We start from the raw sequence: 24,103 nt of genomic DNA, 5'->3' as shown, positions 1-24,103 counted from the left end.
TGAAGTGAAATCGGTAGAGAAATGAGAACAAATAACGCTAAAGTTGAAAAGATGTAATGTCTGATAGGCAAATTTCAAAGAGAAGCTAAGACACTTATGAATGGACCTGGCACAGAAGATTTAAAATAAAAATGGATTGGATATATATGCTATTATTTTTCAAAAATAAAAATATTCAACGGCATTCTCGGTAAACTGGGGTGAAAGGATGAATATCAGCAAGAAATTAATCGGATGAGAAATATGAAAATTAATTCCCACAGTACTAATTACTTAAGGTTTTTCTTTGTTTTTTAATATTTCGTTATTTTCGGTCCAGTCATTTTCATTAACAAAACAAATTAAGTTTTCAAGGATCTCAGCAGTAAAATAATAATGTGAAAAATATATTAATTAGTAATAAACATACAAAGAACATTTTGTTTATAATGAAGACAAACATACAGAAAATATGGTCTATTTTTAATGATTCATACAAGATAATTACCAAAAAAAATACGATAAATAATAAAATAATTTTAATAAAGCAATTTTATTTGAATAATAATTCAGATAAAATTGCAACGAGCAAATTAACTGAATCAGATAAAATAAACATGCATAAAATCAACTAATTTACGTGAGTTCAGAGAATAACTTACAATTACAATTATAAATATTGTAGACAACATTTTATAAAGTTATATCAAAATAAAAGAAGCTGGTTTAACCGCAGACCTAACTTATACAATACAAATTTTATTATTCTTCTTTTCGTAAAAAAATTGTGTAAATATATATATTAAAACAAACCTGTTCGGTGTATATCTTAATTTGTTAATAAAATTTTGTTGATTATAATCAGAATTGAAAAGCTGTGCAGTTATTATAAATAACAATATGAAATACGATAGTTCGGTAGGAAATTTACTGAAGCTCAGGAAATTAATTATAAATTGATAGCCTACTGAACATATTTACTATCATGCTATCTTTGATCTCTGATGATAATGTAGGAAAACCCATAATTTAGTGACCGGGCTACCCTGGAACATAGTGGCCAAGGGGAAAATTGGCCACTTACAAGCGGCGAGTCAATGTGGTAAGAGCCGTATTGTCGGACCGTGTGGGAGTTCCTTGATGCGGTTGCTCTGTTCAACCGACATCAGTAGTTTACCTAAGGGAAAAGACTCATACTGCACTACTGTGTGAAGCTAGCCTAGCGATATATATATGGCTGGCCACCAGCCAATTAAGGTTCTAAGCGCTTTAAGATAGTGTACTTACTGGTATTCAGCGAATTGTTGTCTAGAGGAAATACATTTCTATCTACGAATGTCATATATTTTTAATAATTGGCGGGGTGCACCTACCCATTTGAGGAAATATATGACAAGTGAGCGATTGGGACACGTAAGTCGGTAGTGTATGGCACCACGCTTAGTTCGCTCGAGCTAGTTAGGATACTGGTCGCTAAACTGTTCAAGGCTCAGTTGCCGTTTATGGCACAGACATTCGGCCTTATGCTTTAGGGTGACCGAATGGGACGGGAGAAATGCCAAGCAAACCTATATTACCCCATTATAATATCCTACAATAGTATAGATATAGATAAAATCTAATGTCCTAACAAGTGCTTAATAATAATTGAACACATGGTTTTGTTGTATTATGCTCCGAAGGTGGTGTCCTCAACAGGAAATTGATAAGACGCTGCTACCTGGCTGACCCTTTTCATTGTCTACAGTCGAGTTAGTGGAAGTCTTCAGTTAAATAAACAAAATAAAATATTTTTTTAAACCTTTTATATCAAATCCACTGACTTGGTATTATGTTGATCCCAATCTGATTTAATAGTCACTATTACTAACGGAAATATCTTACCTGACCAGTGTTAACTACTAGTAGACCACTTAATTATTCAAAATGATAAATGAAATAAATTGTTCACTTTCAAATTTTATTGAAAATATCTGAATTTAAGTCCATACTATACTAATATTTTTCAACATTATTACGGTGTTTTTTTTGAGCGCACGGAACATTTAGAGCGATTTTGCCGCGCTTCATATATAAAAAAAAAATTATACAAATTCAATAAGTTTAAACATGAGAGGTATGTCATATTGTCCTGAACGAGGTCTGTTATATCTTTATTGCAATACCGAACATGCCTCCTTTTTGTGTTTGTTTCACGGGAACCAGGACAATGACGGTGTCCACGCAATCCCCTCAAATTGTTCCCAGACACACGTGTATCTGAAAGCTTCCTCCAAACAGTAGGGCTCCCACGGAAGGCAAATTCCTGTTGTTTGACCGAAAGGACTTCAGAGGACGGACTGACGGGGAATATTGCCGGAAGTACAAAGCACATACACGCTTAGTATCCTCGTATCAGCCCCAGTCAATTTTTTCTCACTGGTCTAAGGGATCGGAACGCAAATACGAACAAATCTATAACCGTCACAAAAAGCAGAAAGACACAGCAGCAAGGGACATTTGCCCATGTTCTGCAATTAGTAGGTAGAAAATAAACTCCCGCTATCCTTGCGTTCCGTTCCGTACACTGGAAATTCCTCGTTACAGCAATTGTGATTCCCGGCTCAAGAGCAGTTTATGCAGGTAGGGGGACCACTGTCCTTTCTAACCAAACAGTCCTTTGCCAGATGCCCATCCTTGCCACAGAAGGAAGAAAGTTCCTTCTCCTTGCAAACCCTGGCTACATGGCCAAGGTCCTGCATCGAAAATATCGACTGACATTTAAATAATCTTTAATTTTACATGACTGATAGTCTAAAAAAATCTACCGGTTTCTAGGAATTTTGTTTGCAATTACTACTCACATTCAACTAAATAATACACCACATTAGATTCTCTGCAGCCAGCCCGCAATACCACCTTAAAAAGACTAATAAATTCCTTCACAGACTTATCTGTATTTTGAACTCAATGTGTCAACAAACCCCTCCTCACCAATATCTTGTGGAACATCGTATACAATCATCCGTGGTCTCAAGACCTTTGTGGTGATAGTCGTGATGGGATACTTATTTATTGTTTCATTAATTCTGATTCCTTTCTCAGTTTCACTATCATTAGCCACGATTCATAGAAAAAAGTAAGGTATGGCTGTATTCTACAGCCAAAAGAAAAGAGAAAAAGAATGAATTTCTATTATGGTATTTTTTCAAATACCATATAGCTTGGAATAATAATTATGAGAAAAATTCACCTTGAAATAATAAAACAGGTAATGAGGAATTAAATAGCATGGTAGATGATTATAATGCTCCAGATGTAAAGAAATTTGTATGATCTTGTAAATAAAATTAGTAGCTAGGTTGTTGGGACAACTTCATTTGTCTTTATATTGTATTAAAATAATACTAAAGAAATGGTTGAAAACAATGCATTGGCATAATTTAAAAATACTAAATTAATAGTTTTAAAATGTTGAAGCTTACAAAATCAAAAGAATATCCCACTCTAAAACGAAGAATCACTCTGTACAGTTATAAACTATTATTAAAATATTAGTCTATTGATATTTAAACTGTTATTTAATATCATGTTTAGTAAATTTGTGATGTATAAGGTAAAAACTGTAATGGAAGATATACTCATTGAATAAAACAGAGGTTTTGGTTGAGTAAATATGTATAGATCAAAAGATAAGCACAGAATAAAGAAGTTTGATAAGTTAAGCAAACATTAAAATGTAAACATCTTTCAGAAACAGATTATCTCTGTGTGATTCATCTGTACACTTAAAAAAACATATTACAATCATTTTCCTACAGAATTGATCCTGTAAACTATTTTATTGTCCAATAAATGGTAACTGAAACAATGAAAAGGTATGCTATTTTAAAACAGATTTTTGTTTAATACTTTTCTGGTTGGTTTAACGTTTGGTAGTCAAGGTTAAAGAATTATGAGCTTGGTTTTATAATCCACAGGATATTTTACAATTTGTAAGCATACATATATAAAAAATAAAAACTTAAACCTAAGGAAACAAGTTTAGTGGGAACAGAATGTGTTATTTTAGATAATGAAAGAAAATAATGGAATATTAATGTTAATCGACCAGTTCTTGTATAAAAGAAAACCATTTTATGACAGTGGTTAATATGTCTAAGAAATTACAGGGCAGTTCACTGGCATAAAATAAGATTACAAAACTGAAGATTTTAAAAATGCTACAGCTTACAAAATCAAAACAATATACCACACAACTCGTAACAATGGAATCACTCTACACCATTATAAACTGCTATCGTTAAAAATTTGTTTAATGATAATATGACCTTGTGGTCAAATTAAAAGAGGAAGTAACTTTTTAAAAAAAAAAAGACCTTTTGTTTGAAATTTGATGTATTAGTAAGTAGGATAATTTATGTTCTAAATGTACTTGTGTCCTACTACAACTGCTAATAAGCTTTCATATAGAAAAAAGTGTATACTTTAAATTTCATTTCTTCATAATTAAACATGACATACGATTTTTATATTTCTATTACATATTATTTCCATAATATTGATGTCAATTATTTTACATGGTGTTACATGTTTGCATGCTTTATCTCTAACATAGAAACAATTTAACACATGAAAATAAAATAACCAGAAGCTATTAATGAATTAACATTACATTAGCATTGTATGTTAATTATGATGATAAAATTCAAAGCACCTCTTTTTTTTTAATTACTGGATTTCATAATGAGCTCGGTATTAATACAAAACCATTACTTAATCTGCCGATAAAGGTTATGAGCAAAGTAAGGTAACCGTCGATGATCAAATCAATGTTCAATGAACCAATTCCTATACAGTATCAAAGTTACGAATGCTGAATGCACCTTGCTGGGAGTTGTAATCATGATTGAATTTAATGGTATGGCTAATAAATAGACATCAATGTCACTCATAAAAAATTAAAAGTAATAGATAATAATCTATTTATTCCAGTAACAAGACACTGACACCCAAATACAGTTACTTAATGATGTATGAAATTTATAGCATATAAAAAAGTATGCCATACCTTATCGGGATTTGAACCCAGGACCTTCTGGATGGCTGACAGAGACATGCTTCTCTAATAATGTGATCCTATTCTTAATTATTAAACAATCTTAATTGTTACATTCCACAAAAGAGAACATAAAGTTTCTGTAAGTATTTAGTCTTAATGAATTTTCTTCCACCAAAATCATCAAAGCCATCATCCAATGACAATCAGCCCACACACATTGAGAGTATCTAGCATATTTAACTACTTTAATGGTACAAGCATCAAATTCTAAATCTTTATTGCATTCCAGAGACTGTAAAAAATTATCTCAATCTAGTATATACTGTGATTCCTCTTCAGTTAAGTAAGACTTTATTCCTATACTCTTCAATTAGCAACCATACTATTTACTTCATATTTCAACACACACTAAGATCTAATCACCAGTGAGAAGATAATTCATAATTATCATCAACTCAATTTCATGCATGCATAATCTTTTGCCTACTCCTTCAGTGTTTTATTCAAATAAATGTTAAAAACCAGTCAGATATAGTAATGAAAATGGCAACATATTGTTTAGAAGATGACATTTTATAAAAGGATAAGGGTTTTTTTAATAAGAAAAAAAATTTAATATTTTCTTTTTAATTGAATATTTTTGAAAAAAAAACAATCATAATCTTACATTATTAATACCAATAGAATATAAATGATAAATAATAAAAGCATATTCATACAAAAAACCTTTTGTAAGATGCATAATAAAAGCATATTCATAAAAAAAAAAAATGTTTGTAAACAAATGTTGAAATAGCACTATCGATTTTCTAATCTTACATGGATACCAGTAATTGATCTTAATACAATTTGTATTCCAAGAATAATATCTGGACAATCAACTGGTGACAAAATCTTAAAGCTTCTTAAAACTGCACTTACAATTACTTTTATTTCAAGCATAGCAAATTTTTGACCTGTAACAAACTTATTAATTACTATAAACAATTACTAAAAAGTGATAAATGATTTTATTTATAATGAGACATAAGTTTTGTACAAATAAGAAAACTAAGGATAAAACACTATAGATTTACATAGTAACAAATTTGTATACTTCTGTACAAAATTTGTGTTCTGTACAAAAGGTTGAGTTATGGTACATAATTCTTTAGATTCAGTATACAAAATCCAGTATAAAGACTGTCTGAACTGGTTTTAATTAAGGTGAGTGATGTGGTCACCTTAATTACCATTGAAGGCGGACATATGAGAAAAACCTGCTATTTAGAGAAAAAGAAATTTAGTTCTAGTTGACTCCCTAATTTGGTTTTTTAATTGCATCTACATTGCTCAAATAAAACATGTATATTTTTGCTTATTTGGACAGAATTTTAATTTTATTCTAGCATGCATAAGGAATTTTGTAAGGAAGTAACATGATAGCTATTCATAATGGTATAAAGAATATAAAAAAAGATTTTTGGTTAATTATAACCAAGGTGTCAATTAAGCAAAGAAATTGAAAGTAGTAAATTAATATAACATTCAAATCTGAAATAATGAATTTTATTCAATAATATAAACAATAACATCATCAGCTTAATCGCATTGAACACAACCTAACCACTGATGCCAGTAATGTGGTTATTCTAAACAAACCATGTTACTGTTTATGGTTACCGAAAACCATATGGCTTAACAAACATCACGTAGTTAAAAAATAAAACATAAAACAGTCCAATCACACTGTTGCGACTGTAATAAATTATGCAGCATCCGGGTGAAAATCACAAGAAAAATTGTATACTTTTAGTACAACCTAAATTTAGATATTTTAATTTTACTAAGTTGTTAAACTTTAAATTTAGAGAAGTTAATAAAAGTTATATTACAGTCTGATTCAAAAAAGTAATGTCATTTAAACTGAAAAGCCAATGGTTTACTCTATTACAAAAATTTTTAAATTATTTATTTCTTTAATATTGCTTGGTAATTTGTTAAGATAATTTGGTCCGAGATAGTTACGAGATTGTTTGAAGAGCATTTTGTTAACTTTAGGTTTAATAAAAATTTATTTGTTATTGTTCCGAGTATTGTGGTACACTTGAGTGGAGCCTTTTTTTTCCACTTCTAATGTAAAACAATCTTAGCGTTTTGAAAACAATTGTTGTACTGGCATAATTTTTAAATGAAAATATCGTGGATAAGACGATTCCTGAGAAGTGGCTTTTAATATAGTTAAAATAAATTGATTTCAAATTTTCCTAATAATTCGACTGAAAATTCATCAAAACCATAAGATTTCTTATTTCTAATAATATTAGATAATTCAATATGATTGGTAGGTGTAATGAAAAATGACTGATTGCTCAGGAAGTAATTTAGCTATGGAGCAGCACCAGACAGCTGATCATTGTTATCAGTTGTGCTATGCACATTGACAATATAATCTTTCAGCCACACCGCTAACTGCACCAGATCCTCTAAAACCATGCCATCACTAAGACTTACTTTGTTTACTTTCCTATTTTTATGATCTCCAGTTTATTATATTCCACTGTCAATATTACATTTCCAGATTAGGTAAGCATAATAACTATTTTTGACCTTATCAATATCAAGCTTTAATTTAGTAAAAGATTCATTGAAATAATTTCAAAAGTTTAAATGATATGGACATACTTTAATTTGTTTGTATAATCTCTGTCTTCTCTTTAGCCTATGTAAAATAAAGTTATTAAACCAAGGACTTGGTTCAAAAATGCTTTACAAAACTTGCTCTTAATTTGTTTAATTACATTGTTATCATTAACAATGTTACTTAAAACATTACTGTAAGAGCTACCTACATTACTTAACTGATAAACATAATTACTCCAATCGACATTACTCAGTTTTTCTCTTATTGCAGAATAATTATATTTAATTATAACCTTATAATTTTTTTCTTCACTACTATCTTAAATTTTAAACCCAAAAGACAATGATCTGCAATTCCTACATTAAAAATTGTGCTTTGTAATTAGCCAGTATCTCTACATTTCATGAACATATGATCAACACATGTTGAACTAAATTGAGTTATTCTATTTGGATGGTTTATTAAAGATAAAAAGCCATTACTATTAAGCAAACTATTGTATTGTAACACATGTAGTGTTTTTAAGTTTGTTCAAATTTATATCTCCAACATTAAACAGCATTCAGTTTAATGTGTGGCAGAATATTTCTTAGTTCTACTAAGAAATCTTTCACAAAAAATTGCTGTAATCTGTAGCAGATTAATAGGGGATCTGTTAAATGTTATTTCGAGAAGCAGGCAATCAGCGGTTGTCATGTTTATATTTAGCTCAGAAAATTTAAAATTATTAATATAGCATATGAACCCACCTACATGACATGAATTTATTACACTTACTAATGCAATATTAAAACCAAGAATTTTATAAAATTGCATATCCATATTTCACTAAGAATAAAAAAAATTAAATCAATTGTCAATGTACTTAGCTTGGCCAAAAAAGGGTTAAAATTCCTCCACATACTTCAAATATTTATGTAGAGTACAGTAACATCTTTAGATCCAAAATGGAAAACAAAAAGACTTTTCTAAACAACTGAAAAAATTATAGCATTCTTCATAATCCATTATATACTAAAATAAACAAAATATTTATACTTACAGAAGAATTTTATCTTTACAATATATATGTATATATATATAGAGAGAGAGAGAGAGATTTACAACCTACTTGAATCTGAATAATTCTTCAAGCTTAGCTGTTTTGAAACATTTATCACCCTCTGATTCCTTACAAAAAATTTCCTTAATGAAACCACACATACTTTACACCTAACTTTACATTTTATTTTAAATATACTTAAGAACTGCTTGTTCTCAGAGCATAGATGCTCATTTATGTAGATGCGTGTGCTCGGGAACACAGGATTAACATCTTTGGCAGCTAGGTTTCTCTTGTCTTTAAAGTTGGAAAACCACACATCCCACCCCCAAATAAGCGAGGAGTCTCTCCGAGTGTTGAAGCCCGGCACGCGGTGGGCAGCTATTACCTGAATTGCCTCCATTTGCTGTCCGATCACCACCACTATGTTCTTCACCAGGCTAAGGGTGTCCCCCTTTGCTGTGGCTGGTACTCCACTGACAACACGTTATTTTTTCTGGAGTAATACTCCAAATCTCGCACTCGGTCTGTGAGACCGTTCACAGCAGTTCGTGTTTGGTTGAACAAGGTCATCTTAATCAGATGCACAATTTCTGCACGTAGACCATTGCACTTAGCACTCAATACTTTATCTGCACATGACGCACCACAAACACCACAGTTATGAAATTATTTTGAAAAAATATAAAATTGAAATTATAAAAAGAATGGGGTTAAACAGGCTAGATAGGTGTTCACGTGTCGCAGAGATAACACACAACCTTCGAGTGGACAGTGTACATCCACTGAAATATAGAAATACCATTTCTATATTTCAGTGTATACATCACGATGTTAAAGTATCGGCTGCCGAAATTTTCTCTGGCTGCTGATTTTCTCTCATACTCTATGTAAAAAAATAAAGTTAGGATAAAAATAATATAAAGCTAAAATATTAAATATCCTTACTTAAAATAATTCTGGAACATAAACATTTTATATTAATTATATTAAATTTAATTTGTACTTAATTTTATTTTTTACTTAATTTTATTCTTTCACTAAGTTTTATTGCACTGTGGACTTTTTTATACAAAAATTAAAGCCCCTTAAAGGTTTTCGCTAACTTTATATCGATGCTGCAATTTTGACCCTTTAGAATCGTTTAACGCAAGAAACGTTGACGGGCAAATGTGCACTGTACTGGCTATTCCTTGTATATGTTTCAATTTTACCATATCGTTATTTGAAGCGTCCGACAACGAAATAATCTATCTCATATCAAGCGGTTGTGAGGTTATGAGTTCGTCGAAACTGATTTAAACAAGGGAGTTCTGATTGTGTAAGTGTTTGTTGTCTTTTAAAAACTGTTCAGGTTGTGATTGTAATGGTGAAACGCTTGATGACGTTGATGAGGAATCGGAAAATAATGAAATTGGTCAAATCAGAATGAAATGAATTGGATTCCGCAGAAAGAAAGAACTAATTTCCCAAATTAATTTCCATTCACGGTTAATTCGGAATTTTAGGTACAAATTAATAATTTCAGTGATCCGTACAAACCTTTTAAAATGTTTATTGCCGACAACATAATTGAAACGATTGTCCATAATACTAATTTTTATTACTAACATTATTCAGCGTACAAAATTTTGCAGAAGTTTTCTCGTTTTATCTGCTTATCTTCTACAAAGAAAAAGAACCAAAGAATTTAAATAATTACATTTGTATTTAATGCTTAATATCTGCATAAAAAAGAGGTAAACTTAATCAGTGAAGTTTTGAGAAGAAGCCGTAGTTGAGGAAATTGTTAGACATCAATGAAGACAACAGCAAAAAAAACGTAGACCTTCCAATGAAGAAAATCTACAATTAAACAAAAGACATTTTCCAGATGATGTATCATCTACTAGTGCTAGAAAGGGTAGTTTAAGAACATGTGTTGTGTGTTCATACCGTAAAAAAATAAAATTCTCCCATTGTCAGTGCACTGAATGTGGATGTAAGCTTGTGTGTAGTGCCATTTTAAGAATTACCACACTTTAAAACATTTTTAAATAAAAGCTTTATAATTAATTATTTTTGATAAAATGTACTAAAATTTTGATTCAAATATATTGATATAAGAAAAAAATTAATAAAGTTATGGTTTGTTTTAGAATTAGTTGCACATTTTCATCTGAATGTGTAAATTAAATCGAACCAGTTAGTGTTAGCAGCTGAATATTAAATAAACCATTAAGAGGTTAAATCTCACTTGACAGAAAAGTATTAAAAATTGCTGTTTTAAATTTATTTGGAATTGAAGAGTTTCTTTTTATCAAATTCTTAACACAAAATTTTCTAGAAAACAAAATAGAAATAAGGAATTCCTAGTAATAACCAAAACATGGCAAATATTGAATTTACTTCAGTACTGAAAAAAAAACTGAAAGTCATTCTTTCTATATTGAACACAGATTTTTTTTTTTTTTAAGAAGAGAACAAAAAAGAGGTAAAATTTGTTCTCACAATTAACTGTTTGATAAATTTTATTAAAAAGTTTATGTTCTGTTATTTTTTGTTTAACTGGTTTAATCTTTATTATTATCTACTTATATACAAAACTGGATTAAAAAAAGAAGAATTTCAATATATGTAACAATAATTGCAAATTTATTAAAGTAATAAAGAAGACAAAAAATAATTACTTATTTTGTAAAATTATATAAAAAATTTGATTGGAAAGAAAAATAATCAATATTAGTCCACATGTATGTATTCTGTCTAAGCATATGTATAATTGATAATATGACCTGTACAGCATTTTATTAAGCTTTAGCCTGTAATGAATCTAAACAAATGTCCAGGCATGAAAGATGCCCATGCATTTAGTTAGTTCTTTGTGCAGTTAATCTTAAAATAAAGATAAACAAGCATATAACCATTTTACATGACATTTAACTTTCTGCTTATTTCCCTTTAATATAATAGTTTTATTGCTTAAAGACAGTATTTAATCGATAGAACTGAATTAGTACAGTATTGTCAATTAAATATTGTTTTTTGAATGATAAATCTAAAACAAATAAAAACACAGAAAGTTTACCTATACAATTTCTTGGTCCAGCGCTAAAAGGGCAAAATGCATACGGATGTCTTGACTTAGCAACTTCAGGTAAAAATCTATCTGGATTAAATACTTCAGGATCAGGAAATAGTTTAGGATCATGATGTAATTTATATAAGAAAAGACTTACTGTACATCCTTTTGGTAATACGTAATTGGCTGAAAATAAAAACAAAATTATTTAAGGTTAGCTTGGTTCACATCTGAACCCCCTTACTAATCCAATTATTTTTACTATTTGGTGTAAAACAAAAGATTTTTTACATGTAAGTTTTGGTTCAAAGTTCTGTGTACACTAAGTATAGTGGATGTAGTGTATATATATATATATATATATATATATATATATATATGTATGCCATATACACATGTATACCACATCATATACACTGAAGGAAGACCCTTAAAAAATATGTATATTGTAGTCACAGTATCAAAAAAAAATTAATACTTTGAAAAAAATATTCTCACTGGTCTGTAATTTTTAACTTAAAATGCTGCCTACAAATATAACTTAAGAATTATTTTTGTAAATCATTTATCATTTACGTTTAAAAATAGTTTTCATTGGTAAATTTAATCATTCAAATAGCTTTTTTTAATTTTTTGCCACAGTTCAAACAAAATGCAGTCAATATAAACGTATTTTAAGTTTTATTCAAATTTTTAAGGCTAGGTTCATTTCTCAATCTGAATAACAGCAGTTTAAGTAAGAGTTAAAAAAAGGTAACAAACAAAACTGCTGCTTATTTAATTGATGACATTTATGAATTTGGAAACAAAGTAGCATCAGGTTGCTCTATAAATAAAAGAACCTCACTTCACTGTGAGGTATGCCTGTGTAATGTTCCTGTTCAGCAGAGGCATTTCCTGTACAGGAGTGCAGATTGACAAAAATTTGTTGATGTATTATCAGGCCGACTTTGTGTCTCGGCTGGATCTGAAAGTTATAGATTTGGAGGAGTTGGCAGAGAAGTTTTCTCTTGTTTACGTGGATGCTGCAGAGCACTATCCCATGTAGTTTCCCTTGGTGGACACTAGAATTTTCTAATCTAAAGCGTTCTCTGAGTCGTCTTAAGCAAGCTTCTCAACATGAGGGTGACTCTGAGCGATGAGCAGAACTTGCTTCTGAGTATAGGGATTTGAGGACCTGGTATTTTCATATGATTCGATCAGCAAAAAGGGATCCTTGGCGTACTTTCGTGCAGGATTAGTGTAATAAGGATCACTGGGGTGTCGTTTATAGGATTTTGGGACATAAACAAAACAAAAATGTTCTTCTGTATGCTCTCTCGATCTGGCAAGGTGTACTGACTGGCAGAAATATTGAGCACTCTGTTGAATGATTTACTGCCAGATGATGATGTGGAGGGCGAGTGTCAGTATCTGCATGTTAGTCATGAGGTCACTACTTTTCATTCAGCTATAGCATCTTTGGAGATTACAGAAACTAAAGTGCAGCAGGTTGTTTGCAGTTTTGCAAGGCATAAGGCCCCTGGGTGTGACAAAATCACTGATCACTGTGGAACTCCTTGTTTGCTTGCTGGGTGTAAGCATAGGTGCAATAGCAAAGGTTCTGAATAGAATACTTTTTGCTGGCTATTTTCCATATTGAAAAAATGTTTGATTAAGCTACTTTGTAAAGATGGTGATAAAGATCCTCCTGTGAGAGGATCGTACAGGCCTCTGATGCTTCTACCAGTGCTTGGTAAGGTGTTTGAGAAGGTGCTATATTTGCGGATTAATGGAAGGTAAGCTTTGCGAAATCTCTTGAGGAATACCAGTATGGCTATCAACCAGGAAAGGTACAAAGGTTGCAATTTTAAAATAGATTGACATCATTACTAACTCCAGCTCTGCATATGCCCTGGTGTATTTTTGGATATATTCAGGGCATTTAACAACTTGTGGCCTTTTGCTTGTATCAATTGCAACGGTGGGTGTGTATGCATGGTGAGATAGGAGTACTATAAAGTTACTTTTGTAACTGATAAATAGTGCTTCATGATGGTGACACTGGGGTGAGAAATACTGTCCAAGGATGTCCCCAAGGCAGTTTACTGGGCCCTCTGCTTTGGGTTGTGGAGTTTGACTCTCTCATGTGGTTGAGATTGTCTAGTGGATATCGTGTCATAGCTTATGCCAATGATGGGCGTCTGTTGATCAAAGTTGATTCATGAAATGAAGTTGAATTCCGGGCTACTCAAGCATGTAGTGTACTAGAGGTGTGGAGTAATAAACAAAAAATGGTGTTCAGCCCTGAGAAAACCACTGTGATGCTGCTGAAGGGCCTTTTGGCTGCTACACGGTGAGCCCCTGTTTCGATGACCGGCCATCCCATTCATTATATATTGTTGCAACAGTATTTGGGTATATTTCTTAATGAGAATTTCAGATTCAAGGAGCACTTTCAGTGTCGCTAAGAAGGGGTGTGATAACTTCTTCAGCATTTGTAGGGTGGTCTATCCCAGTTGGGATCTAAATTTTAAGACAATGAAACTGTTGCATAAACATCTATGTGAGGTGATTATACTTAATGCAGCACCTGTTTGGGCAAACAGAATGAAGTATAAAAGCCACCGCAATATTCTGTTGTGGGCTCAGCATCTCCTGTTACTTACTGTGACTTGGGGCTGCACGCCTATTTCACGTGAGTCATTTCTACTTATTGTGGGTGTTAAACCAATTGACGTCATTGTATTGGAACGTTAATTACATTACACTACGAAGAAGTCGGGTGAAGTGACTGCGCAGTGTATTCGGGAAATAAAGGAGGAAGATTTTGGTATCTGGCAGGATAGGTGGGAGGAGAGAGCAGATAGGAGGTATATGCACAGTCTCTTTTCAGATGTAAAGGCGTTGAGAGTTGCCTCATGGATTTCCTTGAACCGGCATGCGACTTGATTCCTTTCAGAGCATGGTGAATTTCATGACATGCTGGCTCCTTTTGGATTGACTGACTCCAGTCAGTATCCACAATACCTAGTATCAGATGATGCATATCATGTGCTGTACATCTGCTCAAAATATTAGTTTAGGTGTGCAGAGGTGGTCAAGGAGCTTGAGGGTATTGGTTCGAGTCTGGACCTGAGGGCTAACTAGAAAGTTAAGAGTTGAGTGGCACATTGCTGAAAGATTTTTAAGATTTTTGGCAGTCAAAAGAATTGCAGAGGATGTTTAGTGTAGAATAGCAGCCTGAGTGACTAGAGATCTGTTTGGGTGCTTTCCACGAGAGTAGGTACATTTTGCACTTGTGCCCAGTTGTTGTTGGTATGTTCATGTGTTGAATCTATAGGTAATTTTGGATGCCTTGGTATGATAGGTCAAAACTGCAATTTGCAAACAATTTTTGAGGGTATGAAATTAATATTTTTATAACTCAATTGGTCAATTTTTATTGGCTATCAGTTTTTTTTTTATTCAGTTTAGGTAATTTAAAAAAAATATCTTTTGTTAGTTGATAGATTTAAACACCATTGAAAACATCATTGGTGCCATCCTAATAGAGGCTGTACTGATGACTGAAATATGTAATCAGGTATTGAGGGTCTAGAAGATGAGCTCTGGTAAAGCTCACCAAGGATAGGAATGGAGGGGGTGGTGTGGCGACCGGGATTGTCACAAGGCAGGATTATCTTCTGCTATGGGGTCAGGATAAAATATATTAGTACTGGAGTTTCTTTAATCTTACATGAAAGTTGAACATCTTCTGTAACCTTTCGTCCAATATAAGGAACAACAGTATACAACCTCAAAGTTTCTTGTATTACACATTCTAAATATTTCATATTTCTTAAATCATGAAACGTAGCGGGTCTATTAGAATCACCAAATATTCCATTGAGTTCTTCCAGTACCTTATTCTGAAATTGAAAAAAAGGGATAAATTATTTCGTAATAAAATTCTTATTTTATAATACAAGGTAATGTTTATTGTAAAGACCAGAATTCCTGCATCCTATTCATAAAAACATCAAATAAAATGCACATCAGTTTACTAAATAAATTTTTGTATAATATTAATAAAAAAAAATAGGTGTGATATCAGTCTTCATTCATTGTTCAACAATGAAGAATTGCTTCACCAATGTTTTCTTCCCAAGGGAAGAAAGTATTACCTTCCCAACTATTCAGTTACTGTGTATTAGCTACATTTTTTAAAATCATAATTTCTAATAAACTACTTTTGTGACCATGGTCACAAGATATCTGCAGTGTTTCATATTTATAATATGCCAAGCATATATTTATTTTAGTTTGCCTGCAAACTGGCCATTGAAATAATTATTTTTACACATCAATCTATCCACTCTTTCTACTTTTCACTTGTTTAGATTTATGTAAAAATTTGTGAGGATACAGGTTAATTTGCAGGGCATGGTGAAGTTGAAATTGTAGTTTCCAAAAAATAATTCTTTACCCTGTTTCTATGAGGAAAGCAATGTATAACTTATATGCATGCTTTCTCTGATCTCATACTTCTACTTTATTGTTGTGCACAAGCATGTTTTAGTGTTTTTTTTATCTTCTGAATTGTGTAAATGATCTTTAAAAATAAAATTTCTTTTGTCTTTATAATAAAATGTAACTGTAAACAGTTACATTAAAGTTTCCATCTTATGTTGCATAGGCTAAAAAGAATCATTGATGAAATACCCATGAGTATGCATATTTTTTTGGTATACATCAAGTGATTTATTCTCTTTACGAATCATTTTAAATTCAAAGATGAGGTAGCATCTGTTTATTTTAAATTTCATTCATTAACTTAATGGTTTTGTTGATTAGGTTTAATTTTTTAACAAAATCTTCAATATGATTATAAAAAAAAACAGGAAAACTATTGTCATTATTTCAATCAGACTGTGGGGATTGGAATTTTTTTTAACTCCTATATCTAGGTTACCCAAATAGGTAAGAATTTAGATAGGGGATTACCCATTCCTGTTACATCTATTTGTTTAAAAAAACAATATTAAATTTAAAAGTGTTTAATATCATACATAAAACTGTTTACCTTATGAATTCCTCAAATTTAAAAGAATCAATAGATCAGGCAATCAACCATTTGCCTGAAGAATCTCTCTGATTGCAAGATGGGAATGGCTGGATACAGTGGAGTTACATAAAGATTTATAAAGAACTTATTTTTTTAATTAAAAGAAAGTCATTTTGAATTTAAAAAAAAAAAAACAGTAAAAGGCAATTTACTAATTTCTCTTCAAACCATTTGCTAATTTCTAAGTTGAAGGAGTTATACTGGATATAATTGTTTGCATTTTATTACCTGATACTGCATGTAATTTTGGGGGTGCAATATATTTTGGTGTAACTAGGAAAGAAATAATTCGCCAGTGTTTTTCTTCAGCATCCAGATTGTAGGCAACAGCTATATCTTGGATCAAATAATTTGAATACTGGCTTTTAGTTCTTTCACTGAGCCGGAATTCAAACAAAAATCTTCCTTTTGAGATGGCCCAAAGGGAAGTTACAAATGAGTATATATTATGAAACTGAAAACAATATAAATAGTCACTGTGTTGAAAGATAATATGCTCAGCAAATGTTTTTCTTTTAACAGCCACTGAATTTCATGATGTGTACATAACTCCACCATCTTGTTGAAATCATATTATATCAAAATCAGTGCTACATTTAGTAAGTTCCAGATAATAAAAATAATGTAGCAGATTGGTGTATCACATTGACTTTAAATCATCTATGAAGAAATATAATATTGTGACATCAAAGGGTTTTTCTACACAATACCAGAATATTATAAGATGAAAATGAGGACCATGTTTCTAAAGTACGTGTGGATGAAAATCTTTTTAATGTACTAATTTTAATTATGCTTGAAATGTACTTCATCACTTACAGTCGGGTAGACTCTGTCACCCATGTATGATTTTTTAATATTTTCACCTTCAAAATTAAGAATTTCTTAATATATTAAGGGATTATTTATATATTCCTTAACAATTTATGAATGCAATATAATTAATGCACTCACTGCACTAATATTCAATTAACTCTAACAAGTACAGTTAATTTTTATATAATTATCATTTTATAAGGGTTGAAACTCAACATTTATTGAATGATGTGTCATTGCAAGAGGAAGTAGGATGCAAGATTTTGATGAAAAGATGTCTAACAATTTCTGTTTCCTATACTATGTTGATTGAACATATCCTGCTGGGAGGTTTACTTTCATTAACCAACCATTATACTAAATTTTTCTGCTCACTGACTGCTTTCAAAGAGGGATTTCGGCTACGATCACTTGAATTCAAATGGTAATGATGCTGTGTTATAAAAAGTCACCATAAAAATATTTTGGCAGAGAAAAATGGTGGTGCATGCCTTATTGTTCCAATACAACTAACGTTGTGTAAAGCAGGTTGTTGTAAGTTATATATCTCTCTCCCCAATTCAAGCCAACAAACAACATCAATATAAAAGATGGTCTAATTCAAGACCTTGTAATTACAAATAATTTACTGCAGAACTTAAGAAATATTTTTCTTACTAAGTATATGATTCTCAAATAAAAATATCAAATTGTTCAAAGATCATGAGACATTCAGCCAATACTAGTTAATCCTTCATTTTGTTAACTAAGATTCTGAACACCATTACTTTCAAAGAAAGTATGAGTAATGCCTTAGTCATAAATTTTAATTATATTATTTTATATAAAGAAAATAATTTTAAATATCATTTTCTGTGCCTCTTAAACATCTTTTCTGATAATTTTAATTTGACAGTAATTTTCCAGTTTAATGTAAAAATTGAATTTTGTTTTCTTTCTCAATGTAATATTAAATCCTAAATTACATATTGAACCTTGTAAAGAATAATGTTCAATTGCAAGCATCTAATCTTATTCCATGATGGATATAGAAAAAATGTCTCAAGAAAAAATTTACAAGACATATTTGAAACCAATTTTTTAATAAATATATTTATTTAAGTATTTAATTACTCATAAATAATCATACCTGTACTTCAGGATGTTTCATAAGACAGTAAATTACAAAACCGATTGCTGAAGTTGTAGTATCATGACCCTGTAAAAAAAATTACATTTACAGGATCAACAAAAAAAAAATGAATTTAATAGCTATTTATTTAATATCTATTAACTTGGAATGACTGTAATGAATTACAACTTACACTTGCTTCAGCAATAAAGAAAGACCCACAAACTTGACATCAGGATATTACAAAGAAAACATTTAATTTTGTAGAGTCCATTTCACAACATAAGAGTTTTTGGGGAATTCCTGACCCTTAGTTACAGGTATTGTACGTGTTAAATTTCCACTAAGATGAACTGTTGAATCATAACTAAACACAATCAAGAAAGTAATTATTTTAATACTGTAACCTGTATGGACACATATGCAAGTGTTTCCTTAAAATATCCTGTGTTCTGGTATTTCTAGTTAGCAGCCAGCCTTCCTAACAGATCTTTTAGGACTACGCAGGAAAGTTCCATGACATACATTTTCATCTTATATCTAACATACTTATTCTTTTACATAGACACTGGGTAGTTTCAAACTAATTATGCCATCGATGAATATTTTTGTCAATTGGAGGATCAATTAAACATTCTACAGAACACGTGTTGAACTATAATTACAGATTCACATTTAGCAAAACACAGAATGCTTTCTGTTCAGGAGACCCTTTCTTTACTAGTGGTGCTGTCAAGTGAAAAAATCAATAATTTTTTACATCTAATACTATATTACATCTAATTTATTTATATTAATTATTTTTTTATATTAAAAACATACTTGATGACATGTGCATTAAATTTGTGTAAAATTATAAAAATAAATTACAGAATATTAATAAAATAATGTGTCAACAAGTCAAAGTTATTTTTAAACCATTTCATAAACATTTTATAAATTGTATAAATTCTTTATTATTGTTCAATGTTGTACAACATAAAATTTTGATTACTGTCCATAATATTTTGGTTAGAAAGGACTGAGTGATTAATACACTTCTTAATTTCTAATTTTACTCTGAGTATTTGTAGTGTTTAAAAATTCTAAATTTTACTGCAATTTATTCCCAGTACCTTCCAGATAGACGAAAGGCAAAAATGCTACCACTCCATGCACTATAAGGAGAGTAGTTCACTATAATTCACTGTAATTATTAATGTCCAGTCAGCCACTTTCCAAGTATTTGCTATAGTGTCGGTTACTATTTGAAAATTTATATTCAGGATATTTTTTTAAAATAAAACATTGAGTGTTAATAAAAATTAAACTATTTGCTTGGCTGTATGAAATACTTGTACTTACACCAAATATAAATGTATTCACTTGATCCTTTATTTCTTTACTGCTCATATTGTACTCAAGTAGTAAATCAAGAAATGCAGATTTTTTCTTCTCACCTTTAATAAATATTAAACAGTTATTAATTATAATGGAATTTTATTTTTATGAAAATATTTTTTTTTATTTGCATTTTTTCCCAAATTAATGTACAAGACCTACAATTCATTTAAGGTGTTCAGTTATTACATTTTTTGTATGCTGCTAGATTGTATTGTAAACTAAGTAAGTGTAGAGGGGGAAAAATTATATTAGTTTAATTAAATCAAACAATTAATAAAAATGATTAAAATAACTAAATAGATATAATAGATAGATAATAACTAAATAGACTTAAAGATTTTTAAGGAAGATATTTGGTCCTGTAAAGAACAGTTAACCTAATATTTATAAATTCCACCACCATAAAATACAATCCCAGAAATTAAAAAAAACAGAAAAATAATGAATGAGAGGAGATTAGCTTTTATAGGCTACATTTGAAGAATGAGTAACTATAAAAATCCCATAGGAAATCCATCCCTTTTACAACAAACAAAAACTAAAAGCATATATTGTGATTAAGTTAAAAGAGTTAAAGCAGAACTAAGTATTTTGGACTTAACAAAATTGAACATTAAACAAGAAAAATATTAAAAGAGATTTTGGAAAGTAGGTTTTTCAAAGAAAGCGCTCTAAAATAAAAAAGCTAGTTATAAAAGAATCCAGGAAACAGGAGAGTGAAAGACTTATAAGTATTGGTAGGAAAGGAAGGGAGAGTTGCTAAGAAAAGTATTAAATATGGTTCATAGTTGGCTGAAAGAGAAATAATATATATTTCTAAAGTAACAATTATTAAATTCAATTAATAAAATAATTCATCAATTTTATATATTTATTCAAAAACATTTTTACGTTCTTATTCAACATTGACATGTAGCAGTTGCAGCCATTTATCACTTCCCATTCTCTGTTTTTCATCCCAAAAATTTAATCATTTAATTGCCTCCTCTACATTGTTTCATGCACGCATCCTTGCCACCTTCCACTTGGTTTTCATATTTTCCTTCTGCTGTAGGTATTCTGTGCATATGGCCAAATCAAACAAGTCATTTCATTTCAATGATATGCTCCAATGATAAATTTTTTCCCTAATCCTTTGGTTAGTAATTATGATCTACCAAATACAAACAGTATTTGGTACAAATATTAATATCTGTTTACTTGAAGAAGAGCGTTTAACGTGGTGCAAAGTTATAAGATCATATACAGGCCAACTTCCATACGCCTGTACATAAGCATAAATGTCCGTCCGACTAAAACAGATTTTTTGGACTTTGTAGCATTGGAATAAAAGATTATTTTACAGATTATTTAAATATATTATTTGTAGTAAAAAATTTCTTCTTAAAATGTTTTTTCAATGCACATATCCTAAAAAAAGACAACTTACTTTCGTGTTATAGACTGGAAAGAAAATACAATTGTCTCATCTCAATAAAGATACTAAAACGACTAAAGAAATGTAAGGTATAGATGATAAAATGGAAAATGTATAGAATGGAGCTGAAATGTCAGTATACAAATTGCCACAGATTTGACAATATATCACGCATCAAAGGAACGTTGTTAATAAATTAAAATATATGTTAGTGAAATAAATTTGAATTAAATTAAAGAAAAACAAACCAACCTAAAACTGATGAATCTTCATTATTTACATTTTCAAACGTTTTATCTGCTTTTACTTTTCTTTTATTATTTATAACCTGAAAAAAAAAACATTCATCATATCAAATTTTCTTGTAATTGTTAAAAATAAGATTATGAATACATGTATAAAGTTTGTTCTTTATTAAATAAAAATTATATTTTAATAGTTTCCTGTAATAAAATCAAATTATGCAGATCACACAAAATGCAAAATACATACATTTTCAAATTTACAAGACAGAAGTATTATAAATAATTAACAATAAATTAGAAACACAATATATTGAAAAAATACATGTAATAAAAAACAATAATACTAATATTATAAATGAACAAATGCAATTTGAATGTGATGAAATTCATATGTAAATAATATATTAATTATATAGAAATATGTTACACTACTCAGCAGAGTTGTTTAAAGATAATTATTTATTCCCCTAAAGTGACTGAAGGCTTGTTCCCAATGATAGTTACTCTTTCTCTTTATTTTTTTCTTCTTTTTTTATTATAGGAGATGAATTTTACAGCGGTTAAAAATTGATGAGTCAAATAATTGTAATACTAACTAAAGTTGACTAATTAATTAAATTGTATATATAAATATCTAATTACCTGTTCAATATGACTGTTTATTATATCCAGTGACTGATTAAATATCTTTCCAGTTGGAGATAAATTGAAAAACATATTAGGAACTAACCATGGCCTCACCATGCGTTGAACCAAACTAACTGTTATACTGCATGAAACAAAAGCATATTACGAATGAAATGATATCAATTACTGCATTTGTATTTACAATACATATGTAACATTTTTAACAAATAACACACAAAATTCATGAATAAATTAGAATTTACTTGTTTACACATCACATGTTTAAACTCATATTGTGGTCTGTACACGAGCAAGTATGTTGTGGCATATATAACAGAATGTGTGTGTGTGTGTGTGTGTGTGTGTGTGCATGCATGCGCACGCATGTATATACAAGAACCACACTTGCATGTGCACATGCGCATGCGCACACACATACACATACACACACCCACACACATACACACAAACAGAAAGAGAGAGAGAGAATAAAATCATTATATGAAAAAAGTTATTTATTAATTTTATTTTTTTTTTAAATATGCAGGTACACATAGGAACATTCGAATAATTGATAACAACGGGGTCAAGAAAATTTGATATCTATTTGATATCACATAAGAAATATGTGATATCTTTGAATGAGAAGTTATGAGAAAAGTGGGTACAGTTTTATGAGTTAATTAATTATGAGGCATTTGAAATACAAAAAAAAAATTCAAAATGAATATTTATCATCTTTAAGTTAACTTAATTCTGACTTTTTTTCACAGTACCAGTATTAAAAATGCAATGAGAAAAAATCTATAATTTTATGGAGCAATTTCGTTTTTAAATATAATATTACAAAACAATAAATACATTTAAAAAAATTACTAAATTACATTTCATAAAGAAACTGTAAAATGTTATGAAAACTACTGATTTATCACACTAAACCATTACATTTCATAAATTTAGTAGGCTGAATGTATATGTGTTCTGTACTACATTATATTTATCAATAAGTTAGAAGTCTTATGTACCATACTCACTCCAATAGCAGTTTAGGTGGCAGCCATCAACACCTACTAGTAAAAAATCTTGGGTCAATTTTTTCTATATGCAAGTAATCTTCTTATTTATGGGTCAAAACAGTTCTATACTTAATTTTTCTTTTCTTTTGACACTGCTGCTAATCTATTACTAAAGTAAGCTGGAAATTTGACAAAGCTAAGGAATACAGATAGCTCATAACAATAAATCATAAATCATTCATGTTCCTTATTAATTGATGTTTGCGAGATATTGTAAAAAATATATTGTTAAATTTACTGTTCCTGGTACTGATGAGAAAGGGATCCATTACTGTGTCCCTTTACCATATCGCCATCTACGTAGAATATAGTATTTACACAAATAATATTAAAAAAAAAAGTCTATGAACTTAATAGAATAATAGCTTAATATATTGCATTTTAAGTGATTTAAATAAAAATTAAAAATGCTTTATTTTTGTTACTACCACATCTCACTTATGCCTTTAGATGTATTTGTGCAAACAGATCCTTAAAATAAGCATGCAAAACTATAAAGGCATCTAAATACATAGCTTTGTATAAAAGTATTAAATAAAAAATATTTTTACTTTTCAATATAACAATTAAATCATATGCTTTTGTAAGTTAATAAG

The 24,103-nt window shown here is 30.1% G+C and overlaps 1 protein-coding gene and 1 long non-coding RNA gene across 6 annotated transcripts in view; one reads left to right on the top strand and one right to left on the bottom strand.

The window, feature by feature from the left end:
- Positions 1-24,103, top strand: part of LOC142327493 (uncharacterized) — a 37,654-nt gene that overhangs the window by 12,018 nt on the left and 1,533 nt on the right. The window lies entirely within an intron of this gene.
- The window catches only part of LOC142327492 (cytochrome P450 4C1-like), a 55,323-nt gene continuing 36,857 nt past the window's right edge, over positions 5,638-24,103 (bottom strand). For 2 of the 5 annotated variants that reach the window (XM_075370613.1, XM_075370612.1), the window contains 7 exons: positions 22,447-22,573; positions 21,812-21,887; positions 20,104-20,198; positions 18,778-18,846; positions 15,465-15,636; positions 11,753-11,932; positions 5,640-5,976 (listed from right to left, as the gene is read on the bottom strand). In XM_075370613.1, coding sequence (XP_075226728.1) covers positions 5,819-5,976; positions 11,753-11,932; positions 15,465-15,636; positions 18,778-18,846; positions 20,104-20,198; positions 21,812-21,887; positions 22,447-22,573 — 877 coding nt within the window. In that variant the 3' untranslated portion in view covers positions 5,640-5,818. Of the gene's footprint in view, positions 5,977-10,227; positions 10,351-10,400; positions 10,531-11,752; positions 11,933-15,464; positions 15,637-18,777; positions 18,847-20,103; positions 20,199-21,811; positions 21,888-22,446; positions 22,574-24,103 lie in introns of those variants that run through there. The other 3 variants (XR_012756999.1, XM_075370615.1, XM_075370614.1) reach the window with 3 other exon arrangements.

This window comes from Lycorma delicatula, chromosome 7 (assembly GCF_047948215.1).
Source record: "Lycorma delicatula isolate Av1 chromosome 7, ASM4794821v1, whole genome shotgun sequence".
NCBI lineage: Eukaryota > Metazoa > Arthropoda > Insecta > Hemiptera > Fulgoridae > Lycorma > Lycorma delicatula.
This window is presented reverse-complemented; position numbering and strand designations above follow the sequence as displayed.